General features: G+C 36.7%; 2 protein-coding genes and 1 long non-coding RNA gene across 6 annotated transcripts; 1 reads left to right on the forward strand and 2 right to left on the reverse strand.

The window, feature by feature from the left end:
• Positions 1 to 121: 121 nt before the first annotated feature.
• On the reverse strand, positions 122 to 2,320 carry LOC122020174 (probable CCR4-associated factor 1 homolog 7). 3 transcript variants are annotated; one of them, XM_042577968.1, is made up of 3 exons: positions 1,455 to 2,319; positions 1,288 to 1,336; positions 122 to 1,046 (listed from the first exon to the last, which is right to left on the reverse strand). In XM_042577968.1, the coding sequence occupies exons 1-2, from the start codon at positions 2,285 to 2,287 to the stop codon at positions 1,321 to 1,323; spliced, it is 849 nt and encodes a 282-aa protein (XP_042433902.1). In that variant the 5' UTR covers positions 2,288 to 2,319; the 3' UTR covers positions 122 to 1,046; positions 1,288 to 1,320. The 3 variants fall into 3 exon arrangements, with proteins under 3 accessions (XP_042433902.1, XP_042433901.1, XP_042433900.1); XM_042577967.1 differs by having other exon boundaries at positions 122 to 1,336; XM_042577966.1 differs by having other exon boundaries at positions 122 to 2,320.
• Positions 2,321 to 8,489: 6,169 nt separating this feature from the next.
• Positions 8,490 to 16,134, forward strand: LOC122021379 (protein STICHEL-like 3). The gene is made up of 5 exons (XM_042579504.1): positions 8,490 to 8,637; positions 8,889 to 11,054; positions 11,811 to 12,030; positions 12,262 to 12,786; positions 14,183 to 16,134. Exons 2-5 carry the CDS (start codon positions 9,120 to 9,122, stop codon positions 14,812 to 14,814), a joined length of 3,312 nt encoding a protein of 1,103 aa, XP_042435438.1. The 5' UTR covers positions 8,490 to 8,637; positions 8,889 to 9,119; the 3' UTR covers positions 14,815 to 16,134.
• Positions 15,967 to 18,552, reverse strand: LOC122021381. 2 transcript variants are annotated; one of them, XR_006122540.1, is made up of 3 exons: positions 18,006 to 18,550; positions 17,850 to 17,935; positions 15,967 to 17,514 (listed from the first exon to the last, which is right to left on the reverse strand). It is a non-coding gene; the product is annotated as an uncharacterized LOC122021381 (long non-coding RNA). The 2 variants fall into 2 exon arrangements; XR_006122539.1 differs by lacking the exon at positions 15,967 to 17,514 and having other exon boundaries at positions 17,696 to 17,935; positions 18,006 to 18,552.
• Positions 18,553 to 18,711: the final 159 nt, after the last annotated feature.

The raw sequence follows: 18,711 nt of genomic DNA on the forward strand, positions 1-18,711 counted from the left end.
GAACAAGTTACTTGGCAATGTAGTTTCCTCCTCCTTGCCACTTCCTACACCTAAATGCCAAGTAGGCAAGTAGGCCTCAATTGTTTTCAATCATATCCAACATTAAATCACCAGAATGATTGATTGGTGTAATCTTCTTTTTCTTTAATTCAACGACCACCGGTCTATCTCCTCACTTCTCCTTCACCATCTTTTCCCCCATCTGTTCTCATCTTTCTTATTTAGTCTCCAAATGCCTCTTTGTTCTTCACCTTCTCCACTCTTCTATTATTTCCAGCGGTTTGATCTGGCATTCCCTTCTTCCTCTTTGTTACATATTGCTCCAGTGGCATCTGTCTGGCCCGCCTTGATAATCTGTGTTCCTTGGTCCCTTCTCTTCTCCACAAGTTGTTGCAAAGCCTCTGTGGTTCTGTATCTTCTTACCTCTCATAGATAAAGAGAAACCCCAACAAAGAAGCTGAATCAAGTACCCTAGAATTTAGAGAACCACCGCAGATATGAGATCTAAGATCATCCTCTATCCACAATCTCACCCACAATAATATGAATCACATCATCTATCAGTAATTGTGTTCCATGCAAAGGGCACCCTAGTAATTCAAATTGCCATAGGTTTCTTAGTAAAAGCCTATTGAAAGTAATCTAAAGAATTGAACTGAACAAGTTACTTGGCAATGTAGTTTCCTCCTCCTTGCCACTTCCTACACCTAAATGCCAAGTAGGCAAGTAGGCCTCAATTGTTTTCAATCATATCCAACATTAAATCACCAGAATGGACGCCTGGTGTCCAACTAACTTTTCTGTCTGTAAAATGGTTTGATATAAAGAAGAGTTGAATTGAAATTTAGATACAGATAGAAACAGCATGGTGTAATGGATTTAGACATAACAAGGGTTTAAAGACCAAGAAATAGAAGGTGATTGAACTAAGAAATAGGGGAAATAAAGAATGTTAGAGAAGCCAAATTTGTCAAAGTGCAAGTTGAACAAGACAAAAGATGCATACCTACCACCAAGCAACAGTTCTAATTTCAGAGGAGGTCCTGCTGCAGTGGAAGAGAAATACAAAGAATTAGAAGTATGACCCTGTTGCCGGTCCTCCAGAATCAACCAGTCATTCATGAATATCCTTTTGGAGACTCAATTGAAACAATTTAGGCAAATTCAAATTTGTACTGAAGCAAACATAGCACATGGCATTAAAGCTCATTGTGTTGATATTAAAAATCAAGGACCTAAATCACAATAGCTAATGTTATGTACCAAGGAGCTATGAAAATTGCTTACCAAAATCAAGCTTGGATAGTACAGGAAGAAGATCTAAGCATCACACCACCTAAAGAAAAACAAATAGTTTTTTTACTATTAATTTTTTTATTTTTATTTTTCATTCTTTTGCTCAATGAGCGGTTTGTCCATTCTCAGGACCCAGCCCATACAACACACCTGCATACCTCTCAGTAGAGCCACTAAAAAATGACTCCTTCAATTTCCTGAAAGCGCAAGAAGTTAGCAGGCTATCAGAACCGGCCTGGTGGCATATTCCAACTCTTTCTAATTCAAGCAATTCGGCAAGCTTATTTAGGCCCCCATGGAGGCTGTTGCAGAACTTCATGAGGTGTTTGACATCGTACACGGTTGGGAAGTAGATCCTGATCAAATTGAAGAAGCCCACTTGGGTGTCGGGGAGGTGCTGGCAAGTGAGCACCTTGAGAAGGTAACCGAAATCATAGCCGCTGTGGAATGTGACCCAATGAACGGAGTCATTAAGCACGATCCCGGACGACATGAGGAGCTCACCAAACCGCTGGGCGTCGATCCCTTCCTCGCTGTTCCTCTCGAAGTCGATGCCGCTCTGCCGGAGGAGTTCGATGGAGTCGGTAGAGAAGACGTCGCACTGCAAGTCGAACTCGCGGAAATTGAACTGCCAGACGCAGCCACGGCTGCTGCCGCAGGTCGGGAGGTTGCCGCGTTCGTCGGAGAAGGTGAGACCGAGCTGGATGAGCTTGAGCACGTCGACGTTGGCCTTGAGAGTGGCGTAGTTGAAGTCGGCACTGCTGCGGAAGGTGCCGAGGGGGCGGCAGACGATGCCGGGGAACTCGGTGTCCATGGCGACGTAGGGGAAGTCATCCACCACCTCGCGGATTAGGGCGAACTCTGCCTCGAGATTATCGGCCCACACCTCGCGGATCTGGACAGTCTCCGTCTTCGGAAGGATCGCCGACATCGCACCGGCGTCAATCGGAATGAAATCCCTAATCGGGGGATTGACCTCGAACCGAACCATATCGGGGGAGACCGGAGAAAAAACGTGGGCTGATTGGAGAGAGGCGGATCGAGAGGCCACTGATCCAATAACCCGAAAGGGCTCCGGAGAGAATGAGGCGCCGTGGCATGCTCTGATTGAAGAATCGAAAAGGCATATTCTTAGTTACCATGTTTTAACAATTAACTAATAGAACTTTAATATCACAATAAATTTATTATTAGTTTTTTCGATTTTTTTACCCAAATGAGCAGTAGGGTTTCTTTATTTACTTAAAAAAAACACCTTAGCTTTAAAATTATTTTATTTACTAAAAAAAAAGTACTTTAATTTTAAAACAATCAAAAACAACATGAAAAATAGTGTTATTCCTTCCTTTTCTAACCTTAGCTTTAAAATTATTTTTATTTACTAAAAAGATACTTTAATTTTAAAACTATCAAAAATAACATAAAAAATAGTATTATTCCTTCCTATTCTATCAACCTCCTAAAGTCTCCATCTCTCATCGTTTTTTAATGCATTCTCTCTCTATAAGATTAAAAAGAATATAATATATTTTCATATTAGGTTAATCATTGGATCTGATATTGGACCATATCAGGCCCAACGTAAATCTAATATTTTTCATATTAGGTCCAGCGTGGATTTGATATAGTCTAATATTCGACCAGTCTAGGTATGATATTTTCTATATCAAGCCTACACTAGACCTACTATTTTCTCATATCATATATATTGATATTGATATGGAAAATATCAGATCCACACTAGGTCTGATATTTTTCTATATCAGATCCATGCATTGAAAAATAGAGTGAGATTTAGGAGTGAGCGAGAGAGGTAGGAAGGGAATAAAATTATTATTTCTAATTATTTGAATAGGAGGTCTAAGTCTAAGAAAAAGAATCATATACATGTAATGATACTGAATTCAATTGAGAAAAAAAACATTATTAGTAATATTGATAGTTACCTTTGTTTTGAAGCCCATATTAATAGTTATATTTCAAGTAGTGGCAACAATTATGGTGAAAATTATATTTATAATTTTATTTGTACTGAAAATAAAAATAGTAATGAAAATGATCGATCTAGAATATTAGATGGGCCCAAAAGAATAATAAACAAATATATAGAAAAGTTTAACTTTTAGTTAAACTAAATTCAATCAAATAGGCTAGAATAAAAAATATATTTTTCCTTAGGGTATTTTTGTTTTAGTATTCTATTCTAAGTGTTTACTCTATAATTCTTATTCTTATTTATTAATTAGTTATCAACTTGAATTTTTAAATGTTTACTCTATATTCATATTTGTTAAATTAGTTGCCTAACTTGATTATTTTTTACATAATTTATCCAAATTTATGTACTATTTAATTTGTTTTGGATGTCTCTTAAATCACAATTTTAGAATAATTTATTTATACTTGTTTTTGCCCTCAACTCGTAGTTCAATCCAAGCTTACCACGATCCAATCGACATGGATCATAGTCTAGATGGATTGGCCATAACTCGTCTGGACCCATCTTTAAATGCGTTAATAAAATTTCAACTCAAACGGTTTAAATTATTTGATAAGATAAATTAACCCAACAATCACAATCCAAATTAACTATTATATAATTTAAATTTCATATTATCCAAATCACATATACAATTTTAGAAATACTCAAATCACCAATCCAATAACTATTTTTGCTTTATTTGCTCACTTTATCAATTGCTACAGTTGAATAAAATTCCATCACCATAAATAATAACTTTAGTCTATTGTTACACTATAAGAATCTATTAAAAAAAAATTGAAAAAATGATTAAAAATCTTTTATGATAAAAAAATTTCTATTCTTAATATGAGAGTAGATCTCTTGGTCCACAGAAAAGTGGATCAAGGATAGACCACTCTTAATTACGGTCGGATTGTAATTGTAATCCGGTCGTAATTAGTTGCGATCCATCTTTCGATTTATCGTTCTCACCATGTTATAATTTGAGTTGGAACGGGCGGTCGGAATGGGCGGCCAGAGGCTGCCCTTGCTCAGCGTATGAAAATCTTAACACTTGCACACTTCCGACGATCGGACCGGTGACCTCCGGGCCGCCTCTGGCTGCTCGTTCCAACTCAAACTATAACCTGATGGGGGCGATGAACCCAGGAAAGAATCACAACCAATTACGGTCAGATTGTGGCCAAGATCCGGCTGTAATTAGGAGTGGTCCATTCCCTGGTCCACTTTTTTATGGACTAGAAGATCTGGTCAATATGGTGTATCAAATTAATATTTGAATATATATATATATATATATATATATAATCAGGAGAACAAGATGAGCACATAGGATCTTATTCCATGTCATTCCGAGCTCTCAAGACCAATTAGTCGGTTTCAGTCAAAATCGATTGATGAACCTAGAGAGTTCGGAATGGCGTGGAATAAGATTTTATATGTTCGTTTAGTTCTCCTGATTATATCCATATTCTCAAAAATTATTTTTATATGTTATATTGAGAGTATTAATTTTTTGAATATGAATGTGTCTGGAAAATCTGATTAGTATTCAAAAATTTACTGCTTTCAATATAGTGTATCAAATTAGTATTTCAGAGCATTGATATAATCAAGAAAACTATACGAGCATTTAAGTTCTGATTCCATGTCATTTAAGCTCTCTAGGCCTATCAGCTGATTTCGACCAAAATCAATGAATGAACCTATATATCTCAGAATGATATGGAACAAGTTTTTGTGTGCTCGTCTAATTCTTATAATTATATCTATGCAAATATCAATTTGATAAAGCATACAACAACAACAATCAAGCCTTTCCCACTAGGTGAGGTCGGCTGTATGAATTCTTTTATGTCATTGAGCTCTATCTCCTATTATATCATCATCTATATTTAAATAAATTTTATCTTATTTTATTATTGCTAACCAAGTCTTTTTTGGTCTTCCTCTTTCTTGTTTGATATGAATATTTATTATAGTTTCACATCGTTTAACTGGAGCATTTATTGGCCATCTAAGTACATGTCCGTACCATCTTAAACGTGTCTCTCGGAGTTTTTTCTCAATAGATACAATTCCGACTTTCTCTCTAATACTCTCATTTCTTATTATGCTCTCATTTCTTATTTTATTCATCCTCGTATGTCTACACATCCACCTTAACATCCTCATCTCTGCAACTCTCATCTTCTGCTCATGTGCTCGAGTCATAGCCCAACTAGGGATGTAAACGAGCCGAACAGTATTAGGCTCGAGTTTGACTCGTTTAAGTTATATTCGGGCTCGAGCTCGGCTCGTTTTAGAATTATCAAACTCGTGAACAGTTCGAGCTTGGCTCGTTATTATCTTGATTATCAAAGTTAACGAGCTTAACTCGTTAAGCGAGCTCGAGCTCATTTTTGGGCTTGTTTAAAGCTCGTTTTTGGCTCGTTTTAGAACTCGTTTTTTGGCTCATTTTAAAGCTCATTTTAAGACTCGTTTTAGAGCTCATTTTTTTGGCTCGTTTTAGAGCTCATTTTTTGGCTCAGTTTAAGGCTCGTTTTAAGGCTCGTTTTTTTGGCTCGCGAGCCTATAAATGAACATGTTTGCGAGCTCACGAGCCGGATATCCTTAAGCTCGAGCTCGGCTCGATAAGATAAACGAACGAACTTGAACGAGCTTTTTACCGAATCGAGCTCTGAATAGCTCGCGAACTGTTTGGTTCATTTACATCCCTAAGCCCAACATTCAGCTCCATATAACATAGCAGGTCTAATTACGATTTTATAGAACTTACCTTTAAGTTTAAGAGGTACTTTACGGTCACATAAAACACTCGACGCTCTCCTCCATTTCACCCATCCTGCTTGTATTCTATGTTAGACATCTCTCTTAATCCCTCCATCATTTTGCAAAAATGATCCTAAATATTTAAAGCTAACTCGTCCCTTTCTATCTTAACAATTGTCTAATATTACTAAACTTAAATTCCATATATTATGTCTTTACTCTTTACTTCTAGTGTTTTCTTTCAAGATTCTAGTTTAGCATTTACTCCTTCACGTGTTTCATCTACCAAAATAATATCATCTCAAGAAACACTATAATTTTATATTAAATTATATGAAATCAAAAAGATAAGGACTTTCAAGTTCTCTTAAATTGCCCATAAGATTCTAATTTAATTCTTTAGCATCGGTCGTTACATTCTTATACATATCCTTAATTAGTTCAATATATGTTATGCTAACACCTCTCTTTTCTAAAATTCTCCATATAATTTCTCTTGAAACTCTATCATAGGCTTTTTCTAAGTCAATGAATACCATGTGTAGATCTTGTTTTTGCTCCCGATATTTTTCAATTAATTGTCTAAGAAGATGTATAGCTTCTATTATCGACCTTCCAAGCATGCACCCAAATTGATTTTCTATCATTGTGATCTCCTTCCTTAATCTTTTTTCTATTATTTTTTTCCCAAAGTTTCATAGTATGACTCATTAGTTTAATACCCCTATAGTTTGTACAATTTTGTACGTCTCCCTTGTTCTTATATAAGGGAATTAAAGTACTTATCCTCCATTGATCTGATATATTTTTTGTTTTCAATATCATGTTAAATAATTTTGTAAGCCATTCAATACCTTGTTTCCCTAAGCACTTTCATACCTCTATCGGAATATCATCTGGTCCAACAACTTTTCCATTGTGCATCTCATTTAAAGTTTGTTTTACTTCTGAAGTTTGAATTCTACGATAAAAATTAAAATTTCATGCTCATTTGACCTACTTAAATTACCTAAGTTAGTTTGTTACCTAAACTTTCATTAAAAAGTTAATGAAAATACCTTTTTCGTCGTTTTTTTATTTCTCCATCGTTTACTAATACCCTATTACATTCATCTTTAATACATTTTATTTGACTAAGATCTCTTGTTTTCCTTTCTCTCACTTTAGCTATTTTATAAATGTCTATTTTCCCTTCTTTTGTATCCAATTTTTGATATAACCGTTCAAAATTTTTATTTTTTGCTTCACTCACTATTTTCTTAGCTTCTTTCTTGACTATTGTATATTTTTTTTAAGTTTTCCTCATTTTTATAAATATATAATTCCTTATAAGCTATTCGTTTTTCCTTCACTTTCTTTTGTACTTTTTCATTCTACCACCAAGATTTTTTAGTTAGTGGTGCATGTCCCTTTGACTCACCGAGTACACTCTTAGCTATTATTTTCAACTTTGATGTCATCTTATCCCATGTTGTATTAGAGTTATCGTATATTTCACCTAATGCTTGTACTTGTACTTTCTTCTTAAATATATTTCGCTTTCCATCCTTTAACTTCCACCACTTAATTCTAGGAATTGTATATATTTTCTTTCTATTGATACTATGTTTGAGACGTATATCCAACACTACTATCTTATGTTGGGTAGTTAAGCTTTCTCTAGGGATGACTTTGCAATCTTTACAAATCTTTCTATCCTTCTTCCTAACCATAAAAAAGTCAATTTATGATTTATTATTTCCACTTTTGAATGTGACTAAGTGTTCTTCTTTTTTTCTTTAATTAAGAACAATAAATTTTTAATCATAATTTTTTTAATTATATTTTTTTAAAAAAGGTTTTTAATTTTTTACTATGATGTAGTAATCGATTAAACTTTCATTGTCATCTAATTTTACCGAATTTATTGGTACATTATAGTGAGTAAGCAAATGTGAACGAGTGGACGGGGCAAAATCAGTGTCAAATAGTTGATTTAGATATTTTCAAAGTTCACTACTTTATTTGGATAGTATGAAACTTATTATACTACATGGTTAAGTAAATATAAAATTATTTTATATATAAATTTTTAATTGATTTTTTTTGTATATATTATAGTTATTATGGGGTAATAAGGGTATTTTTTAGATGAAAAATATAGTGGGTACTATTTTGAAAATATGTTAACGTCACCAATGCGGGCAGTTGGGAACCCAACCACGGAAATGGTAGAGCACCTCGATGACATGCTTTGGAATGCGAAAGCGCCACCGCCCAGAGCGACAAAGCAGTGCCGGCCACGGGCGAAGGCCACCGCCTTTGCCATCTCTCTATATCCCTGGTCTCACATGTCGGAATCCGTTGGCGCGGGCTTCATGTGATGCTTCGGCCGGGCGGAAGCCAAACGGTTGAGATCCATTCCGCTTTTTAGTCGAGGCATTCAATTCCTTCATGTGCTCCAGCTTCATTCGTCTCTTTTCCTCACCCTTTTCTGTCTCGATCTTTGCGAGCTCCAACTTGGGTGCTTCAGGTGTTTATTTCTTCCCGCGAACCGGCGGTGGCGGTCAAGGAAGAGTGGGGGCTGATATTTCCGGTTGCTTCCGGTATGTGCTCGGACTCGATGTTTGTTCTTATGGTGTGTTGGTAGGGATGTGAATGGCTCTACGTGAGTCTTCATACCAACAGTCCATTTGCTGTATGATGAAAGAGGGGGAAAAATGCAGGTTGAATTTGTTCCCATTATGGTCGAACATGTGCAAAAATTCCTTTGTTAAGAAAAAACCTCATTTTTTGTTTTCTATATAAATTTAAATTTACTAGATTTTTGAATTTTGTGGCATTTGTGATTAACTAGGAAATGTGAGATGGAGTCCTTCTTTCCTGGCGATCTCTGGATGATTGGTGTTGGATGCCCACTTTCTCTTTGCATGGCGGTTGATGAAACCTTGGTCTTAAAACATTACCCATCATAGTTAGCATTCAAGGCTTATCTAGCTTCTACAATTAAAGGTGAAGCTTTAGTGTTATTTTTAGCAGTCATCTCAAGAATGGCTACAGTCCCAGCATTGACCACCTTCAGAACCATATGCATTTGACCAACTGCATACATTTGCAGAGCCACATGCACCACGGCACCCCCTACTTTCCAGAGAGATCCCTCAAGAGGGATCTCCTTATGCTCCAGAAATCTAAGTATCTGAAAGATCCCTCCACCAGGCCTGCTTCACGCTCTCCTTATTTTGTGGCCAATTTTGCTAGGGAAGCTGCAAAAGGTGGTTCAAAGAATGGTAGGAGGAAGTCTATAGGAGCCAACCGTGTAAGAGAGGTTGGCCAATCATTCAAAATGTCACCACTTTTTGGGTGCATTGCAACCGCAAAGGTTGCTGCTGATGAAGCAGCCAACGAATATGATTTTGAGCAAAGAGATAGGATCACTAAGACAAGTAAAGAGGAAGATATGACTAGAAGTTGGGAGAGTGATATTTCCTCTGGAAATCAGGTTTCTCTGTGGGGCATGCCACACAAAGATGTAGAGTTAGTGAATAGGGAACTCAATAAGCAAACAAAAGATCAGATTCTTCACCCAAAGGTACTCCTAGAGAATTTGGAAGAAGTTTCCTATCTGGCAGGAAACTTTTGCCGGAAGCCTTCTGATTTGTTTCTGAACGGTAAACATGAGAGTGCTGTGAGAACCAATGACGAACAAGAAGGAAGAATTGGTGACAGCTATTACCATTTGGAAAGACAAAGGAAGTTTAGGCTGAAAGGTTCAAGGCAAACACGAGTATCTGCTGATTCAAGAGGTATTGGTGCTTACCATAAGCCAATAGATTTATCAGGTCCAGTAGCCAAAGAGTCTATGAATGATAAAGGTTATCTGGATGACTTAGAAGAGGATAATGTACTGGAGGTTTCAAAAGATCCGAGAACTGTCTGTCGGATTCCTTGGAATTGGTCTAGGATTCATCAAGGCAAAACATTTCTTGATAGATCTGGGAAAAGTTTATCTTGTGGGATGTCTGATTCTAGAATGAAGAGGCATAGTGGATCTGTTTCACAAATAGAAGGAAATGCTTCAAACCTGGCCACAGCATCTGATCATTTCACTTCATCATCAAGTCCAGAAATACCATTACTTTATGGTGCACAGGAATCACAAGGTAGTGGTTCTAATCATTTTGTGCCTAAAGATTATTCAGGAGAGCTAGAATTTTTTTCTAATCATTGTTCTAGAGATGATGAGGAATGTAACCTTGTATCTACAGCAAGATCCTGTCAGCAGAGATCTCGACGCTGTGGGCATGGAAGACACAGAAGTTTGTTGCAGAAATACATGCCAAAAACCTTCAGAGATTTTGTTGGACATAGTTTGGTTGTCCAAGCTCTTTCTAGTTCTATTTTGAGAGGGAAAATTGGGCCGGTTTATGTCTTTTATGGTCCTCGTGGGTCAGGGAAAACATCTTGTGCACGAGTATTTGCTAAAGCTTTGAACTGCCGCTCTCTGGAGCACCCCAAGCCTTGTGATGCCTGTAGCTCTTGTATCTCATATAACCTAGGTAAAAGCAGAGATGTGCTGGAACTTGGACCCATCAGTAACTTCAATTTCAAAAGCATAAATGAGATCTTCAAGAACCTGATGCTCTCACCAAAATTATGCTCACACAGAGTTTTTATTATTGATGATTGCTATAGATCACTGTCTAAGTTATGGAGTGTCTTATCAAAGGTCATTGATCAAGCACCACGACATGTGGTTTTTGTCCTTATCTGTTCCAATCTTCATTGCATACCTCATATTATCCTATCCAGGTGTCAGAAGTTCTTCTTTCCAAAATTGAAAGACTCTGATATCATGTCTACTTTGGAATGGATTGCAACAAGTGAAGGATTAGAAATTGATAAGGATGCTCTGAAACTTATAGCATCACAATCAAATGGTTCATTGAGAGATGCCGAGATGACTCTTGATCAACTAAGCTTGCTTGGGAAAAAAATTTCTCTTCCACTTGTTCAGGAGTTAGTAAGTTTTCCATCATTCTTCCCTCTTTCTTTTTCTTGGCATTGCAATTTAGACTTGAGAAATTTGCATTGAAGATGCACATACAGACCATATGAGATATTCAGAGATCATATGGGTAATGGTCTGCATGTGCATTTTGAATGTTTTAGAGCATCACATTTTGTGATATTTACAATAGAGAATAGAATTTCATGTGGAGCTATATGATTCTCTTGGACAAAAACAAATGTCAATACATGATATATATTTTTTGTTTATCTATAAAATTGGAAAAAATTGTGAGAGGAAAATGTACTCACAAATTTTTTCATCGTTTTTGTCAGTCATCAATCACTCAAAGAACTCTTGACTTCCAAATTTTAAGTTTTTAAAAGACTTATAATTAATGTAAAGAACACTGGTAACTCAATAGTTATTTTTTAGATTTTAATTCTTTTGTTACTAAGATAAACAACAATGCTAACTTTAGTTGTTTTTTTCATGGAGATGATTTTCTTGTCCATTTGCAAGTTACTATGTCTTTGACTTAATCTTAGTATTTCCTACATTTTAATGACCTTGTACTTTGAACATATGTTGACAAAAATCATGCAATTATTTTATTGAATCTGTATTCTTGCTTAAATTTTTATAATTCATAATGTAGGTATTGGAGAACTAAAATTTGGAGAGCTAAGCAATGTTTAGGTATTTGATTGTACTAAGTAATCCTTAAATATTGTCCTTAGTTATCATTGGCATTTATATTCTGTGCAGGTTGGTTTAGTGACTGATGATAAATTGCTGGATTTACTTGATATGGCATTATCTGCAGACACTGTGAACACTGTGAAGAGCTTAAGAGAACTTTCTGAAAGTGGGGTGGATCCTGTCATGCTAATGTCACAGCTTGCAACTATAATTACTGATATTTTGGCTGGTAGTCATGTCTTTACACAAGAAAAACTACGGGGGAATTTTTTTTGCCGGCTAACTTGTGAGTAGAAGAATTCTTTGCTCCTTGAATTATTATGTGACCTAGTATCGATAATGGGTAGCCTCAATTCATAGTTAGGCATTCAACCATATGAATGTTCATATGTGTGCTGTTTGGATGGAACACATTTCTGGTGTATTCACACTCAATTTTGCATTTCTTGCTAGTATTCATCTTTTGCCCGAGAGTATGCCAACCATGCTATCGTATGTTTACTTTCTTGATTTTTAGTGTCCAAAGAAGATATAGAGAGATTGCGCCAGGCTCTAAGGAAGCTCTCTGAAGCTGAAAAACAATTGAGAGTTTCCAATGACAAACTTACTTGGTTGACAGCAGCTCTTCTTCAAATTGCACCAGAGCAGCAATATCTTCTACCTAGTTCATCAGGTAGGAGTTCTAGCGGTGATCAAGTGATTATGAGAGACAAACCTAGGAGTTCCACCAACAAGCAGGACGAGATGCAATCTGGGCATAGGAGTTTTGCAGAAGGGGCTGTTCAGGAGCATTATAACAGTAAAGGTGTTGGTGATAGAAGTTGCAGCGTTACAGTGGCTAATGGGGCACTTCGTGGCCAACAGACTGAAAGTGATTTTATATGCTCAGATGAAGCCACTGGAAAAAGTATCATGCACTCTGGCAAGAAACATGGTGATACTGAAAAGATATGGAAGGAAGTACTAGAACATATATCATCAGATGCATTGAGACAATTTTTATATGATGAAGGGAATCTAAACTCAGTTAGCCTAGGTGCTGGTAAGTTCTTAAACACTGGCTTCACTATATATAAGTGAAGGGTTTGTTTAGATACTTTTACAATCCACCCAAAGCCTGAAAGTTTTTATTCAGTTGATTCTTGCTTTAGCTGAAGTGTGACATTGGAACCTGAGCAAATTAGAAAATACTTGTAGGATGATTGACCCTGCTTAAATTGGCGATGTCTACCTAAGTCCGATGCTGCAGCGTTTAGAGTGCAACCTCCTCCTGCTATTTGCATACTAAGTTGCATATTTCTGATAATAGATTAATATATTAGTTGTTCTTAACGTCTTAGTTATGTTGGCAACACTAGTAATGCAGTGAAAAAGAAAAGAAATATTTTGTTCTTCAAGTAAAATTCGTTTTTCTTAAAGTGTGGCTTAAAATCATTAATGAGGAGCTAATCAGTCAAAAACATAATCAAGAACTGCCATATAATGATCCTGATTTTGATGTTAGTTGTGCTTGTTTCAACATTTAGGCTGGTTTGCTACAAGGGATAGAAAGTGGGAAAGAAAGAAAGAAATGCCAAAGGTGAAAAAAGTGGATAGAGGAAAAATGATAGAGTGATTCCCTTATCTTATTTCTCTTTCTTTCCCAAGTTTCCTTGGAAGGAAAGAAAGAAGGGAAGTTTCTTTAGTTTGTTAAATTAATTTGTGAAACACTTAATTTTATTTAAAATACTTATATAAATACTAATTCCTGATTTTATTATTTTTAATACAATCAGCACTTCTGGCTGCAGTTGGATTCCAACTGATATGAGTGGAAATGAATTAAAAGAACTGTAATCAGACAAAAACGAAGTGAGAGAACCAGAGAGAATTGGTTATGGGTGGAAATGATTTAAAAGAACTGATCTGACAAAAATGAAGTGAGAACCAGAGAGAATTGACTATGGGTGGAAATGATTAAAAGAACTGTGAACTGACAAAAACGAAGTGGGAGAACCAGAGAGAATTGTTCTTCTCTGGATTTTGTTCCTGTTTTCCATTTCCCTCAAATGGAGAGAAAGTGGATTCCACCAGTCGTTTCTCTCATCCTATAGTAGGAAACAGTGTTAGAATTTACTTTTCTCAGTTCTCCTTGTCCGTGGTTTATGGAATTATGCCTCTATTTCAAACATTTGAGTTTTTTACCAATGCTTAGCCTACTGAAAGACTTTTGTAGCATACAACAGGTGTAGTAGTTGTAAATTTTGATGTCTAGTGACCATATTATAAAAGGTGTGGCAGTTGTTAATTGTCTCAAAAAAATATTCAGTATTTTAGGTAGATGTGATTCTTAAAGCATTATATGGCCTAGGTAGAAGATAGATGCTTGAATTAATTTGAAGTGCTCTATGCTAAATTAAGTAAATTAAATGTGCCATGTTGCTGCTTCCTCGTGACAGCTCCCACTGTGCAGTTGATATTCAGCTCAAGAACAAACAAATCCAGAGCTGAAAAGTTTGAAGGGTATATTTTACAAGCATTTGAATCTGTTCTTGGATCTCCAGTAACACTTGAAATGAGTAGCAAATCTAGCTTCAATGCTACCTCAAATCAGGCTGCTTGTTTCTGTAGCTTTGATAGTGCTTCTTCTAAGGCAATAAAAAAACCACATTCGATGAAGAAGCAAAATTCACTTTACTCTGTCTCTGATGATCTTAAAGGAAAATTTACAGAGGCAAATGTTCTTAGAAAAATAGGCTCCAATCGACCTAGATGGCTGGGTGCTGGTCCCCACATCATGAAAGAAGGTGAAATCATTGAAGCAGGATCTCCTGAACAAAGAAATAAATCTCTGGGAATGCAAAAAATTGTGTGCGCACGGGAAGAAGCATCAACTTCACAACATCATGCTAATTTGAGTTCTTCCTCAGAGTGGAAGGAGATTGAACAGAAACAAATAAAAAGCTTAGTCAGAGGCAAGGTCTCCCTGGCACATGTTCTTCAGCAGGCAGAAGATTGTTCCCATCAAGGTCGACGGTCAAGATGCAAAGCCATGTCAATAGCAAAAAAGCTTGAACAGGAAAACCTGTGAGTAGTTTATAGTATTTTTGCTAACCTTTTATGAATATATTCCTATTGAGAATCTTTCTAATGAAGAAGATTACCAAGAAGAATGACAGTCCTATGCAAACAACAACCTTTGACCATTCTGTAAACCCTTTCTAAATCAGTAAATGTGTACTTTTCCAAAGGGAAGTTAACTTGTAGTTTTTTGTTAAAATTATTTAATACTGAGCAAATAACGCATGAGGCAGTATGAAAGATGAATTTGTGCTGTAGGAATGCAGTCAAATCATTTCATTTGGACCTTGGTTTTGATAAACAGTAGTTATGGTGAAGTAGGTCTGGTTATTAATATTACCTACAACAAAGGATGCATGTTTGTTAAAAGTGAACAAGGAGGGTGGGTCGATTTCTGTGGAAGGTAAAGTGAGATTTTGTAATGGGACCATAAATGAGGCAATGATTGTGTAATTTGATGTGGCCTGACAACAAGGAACCAGACAAGCAGTTTCCTAGGTTTGGGTTCTAGTTTGATTTAACACGAATCCTTGATCTAAAATCGGCTAGACAATTTGAGATGAATCATAGTAATAGCTATATACCTAATTTATGCATTTGTATTCACCGTGTGTAAAATGTAGATGACAGTGACAAGAGTTGCATGGTTGCAAAGTACAATTTTGATTTATGTTTTGCAGATTTTCATTAGACATGAATAGTGTTTATTTGAACATTCTCATCTCTGATTTTAGTTTCATTCAACATCAAGTTTCTACAATTTTGTGTAGTTATCCTGGTATAAAAGCGATCAGTGAGAATGTAGATTAGTATGCATGACTAAAATTCCTTGTAAAACGTTTTTTTGTTTTAGATTGTGTACAACCCTACTCTGAATTTATCTTCTCAGCACTAGCTTCTTTAAATTTACTGAATTTTGCAGGAGATTAGAGCCTAGATCAAGAAACTTGTGTTGCTGGAGAGCTACTAGGGCAACTCAAGGAAAGGTAATTGACATTAATTTTGTGTACAAATACCTAGCCTTCTTATAAATATAGCAGTTACATGCATTGTACATGAGGAATACGAGCTGTCACACCCCGGAGGTATATTTGTCCGACGGCACGGACGATACCCTTTGTGACAATATTTGATACAACATGATACAACCCACACAACTGGAAATAAGTACATCAAAATACAGGCCACACGACTAGAATAATAAATACAGCGGAAGATAATAATAATACGTAGCCTACACGATTGGTAAAAACATAACCATGCAAGATAAACTGTCTAAACTACGTATCGGTACGACTTACCACAATAATTATATAACCAAATAAAAGGATACCACAAGTCAAAAATCCACACACAAGTTATTTATTACATAAACAAGTCTGGAAACCAATAAAGCAAGCAAAAGTAATAATGGAAGAAGATGCTCAATGCGACATGAGACTGGTGGACATGATCTCTTGACAACCCCATATATCATTTATCTGCTACATAGGGAAGAAAAACATACATAGGGTGGTGAGTCTAAATGACTCAGCGGGTAATAGACAGTGATAGTGTATGGTTAAAATAAGAACATGGAGATCAAAGGTATGCAGTCTTATCAGTAGGAGTTATGCACATAATCATAAATGACATAATGCATGCACATATCCTATCCAGACTAACTCGTAAGGTATAATGATCAGTAATTACTAGTGACCAATAGCAGATCTACTCGTAACACCTGACCAATATATAATAACATATACATGTATGATAAATGAATGTGTATGAATCATGACAACCATGTGCAATAATCATATCCCGAGCAAATGCAACATATCACAAGCACATGCAGATATATCTCCAAAATATGCACTGCGCATCATATGTATATAAACATGTATGCGTCACTCTTACTCTCCACTTCAAGCTACCACTACATCAATGTAACCGAGTGGGCAGGATTGTGACAACTACTCATGTCTCCAGTTGCCACTATATCAATATTGCCCAGACGGGCAGGCTGCAGAGTAGCTATCTAGCTACATAACAAGGGGGTCACTGTCTACACGACTCTGTCTACCACTACTCTGAATGACCGAGTGACATGATAGGATAAGCTGCATGCAACTCTAGCTACCATTACCCCTTAGTGGCCGAATGAGCAGCGAAATGGTTATCATGATATTGATATAGTAGTCATCATCAATGTAACAACTTCATTATCATAGGTACATTTAGTACATGATCTATCTTTCACTTAAGTCTATAAGTATGAATAGATCCAACAGGTGTCTACTAAACAATACATAAGGTACAAAGTCACACCTATTATACACCCTACACATGTGGTTACACTACAACGTATAGGCAGTCAAACAGTTTAACTTCTATAGTGCACCTCATACTAGTGTACACACTACAACATATGAGTAATCAACATAATAACTCTTATAGTACACACTATACACATGTGTACACTACAAAGTAAGAACATCCAAAGATAAGACTGTATAAGCAATAAATAAATCATCTCTATGATCAAACATGTAAGTATCATACTCAGTTATAATACGAGTAGAGTCAAGATAAAGTAATTCAGTCCGTCAACTAAAGACCATGCACTAAGGTCAATAAACTACTGAGATCAAGGAAAAAATATCTGCCTCAAAAAGTAGCTCGTGTCAGAATCAATCCCACGTCAAGATGCTCATCTCAAATCAGAGTCCTACATCAATATATATAATTTAGCTAGTTGCATATGCAACTAAAAGCTAAATCACATCTCAAAACTAATTATAAATCCTACTTGAAGGCGATCATTAATTAATCCAAATTAATGATTAACTTCAATTAACCCAACTCTGATTGAATTAGGTCTAACCTCCATCAACCCTAATTCTCACAAATTCATCCAATTGATTAGATTAGGTTTAATCATATCATCCACACTAAATTTCTCATCTAAAATTCATAAATTTGAAGTTAATCCATCATTAACCCTAATCTAATCCATCCACCAATTAGATTAGTCTTAGCAATAACTTCATCCTTAATACTCACCAAATTTGATGATGGTCACTGGTGGCTCATGGCTGGAAGTCACTGGCGGTGATCTACTGCCATCCACTCTTCCTTCACTTACTAACCTAACAACCCAATCAACGAATTTATTTATTAACCTTATAATCCAATTCAAGCTTAATTCAACCACCTTACCCCAAATCTGTGTCGGTAGATTCCTCTCCAGCGGAGACCAATTCCCAGCAGCCAGGCGACCAACGATAGCCCTGGGTCGGAGAAGCTGCTGGCAACCGGTGGTAGCTGCTACAGTGTCAACAATACATAGCGATGGTGGTTCCTTGCTCTTGTCCAAAGACAACCTTATGTGGGGCGGCTTGGGCGAAGAAGAGAAGGAGGTGGCGATGAAGAGGAGAGGGCGGTGGTGGTTGACGGTTAGCTCAGCACAAACGAAGGGCATCAGAGCTCTTCCTCGTGGTCAGGGAAAGGTCGACGACTACGGATTGAGGATGGTGAAATGAGGTATCGGGGAGAGGGAGGATGGCTAATTGACTCTAGTAGCCGCGATGCTGACCCTTGCTGCGATTAGCGATGCCGGTTGCGGGACTGCTCCGACGAAGGGGCGACTACATCGACGATCCGACAGTGGTGGCGAGAGATCGAGAGAGGGGTCAGCGGCGTGAATCGGGAGGAAGAGGAAGAGGAAGAAATAGAATCGGGAATGAATAGGAACTTGGGTTTTATGTCTAGGTTAATTAATCCAACTTTAGGTTAATCAAATTAATCAACTTCCACTTAAGTGATAGATTTTTTCTAAGCCTGAGAGCATCCACAGCGGTTAGGGATATTTCTTCCAAGTATTTGTGGTTCCCACTTCCACATAACTCTTCAAATATCCTAGTAA

Source organism: Zingiber officinale, chromosome 9A (genome assembly GCF_018446385.1).
Source record: "Zingiber officinale cultivar Zhangliang chromosome 9A, Zo_v1.1, whole genome shotgun sequence".
In the NCBI taxonomy this organism is placed as follows: Eukaryota; Viridiplantae; Streptophyta; class Magnoliopsida; order Zingiberales; family Zingiberaceae; genus Zingiber; species Zingiber officinale.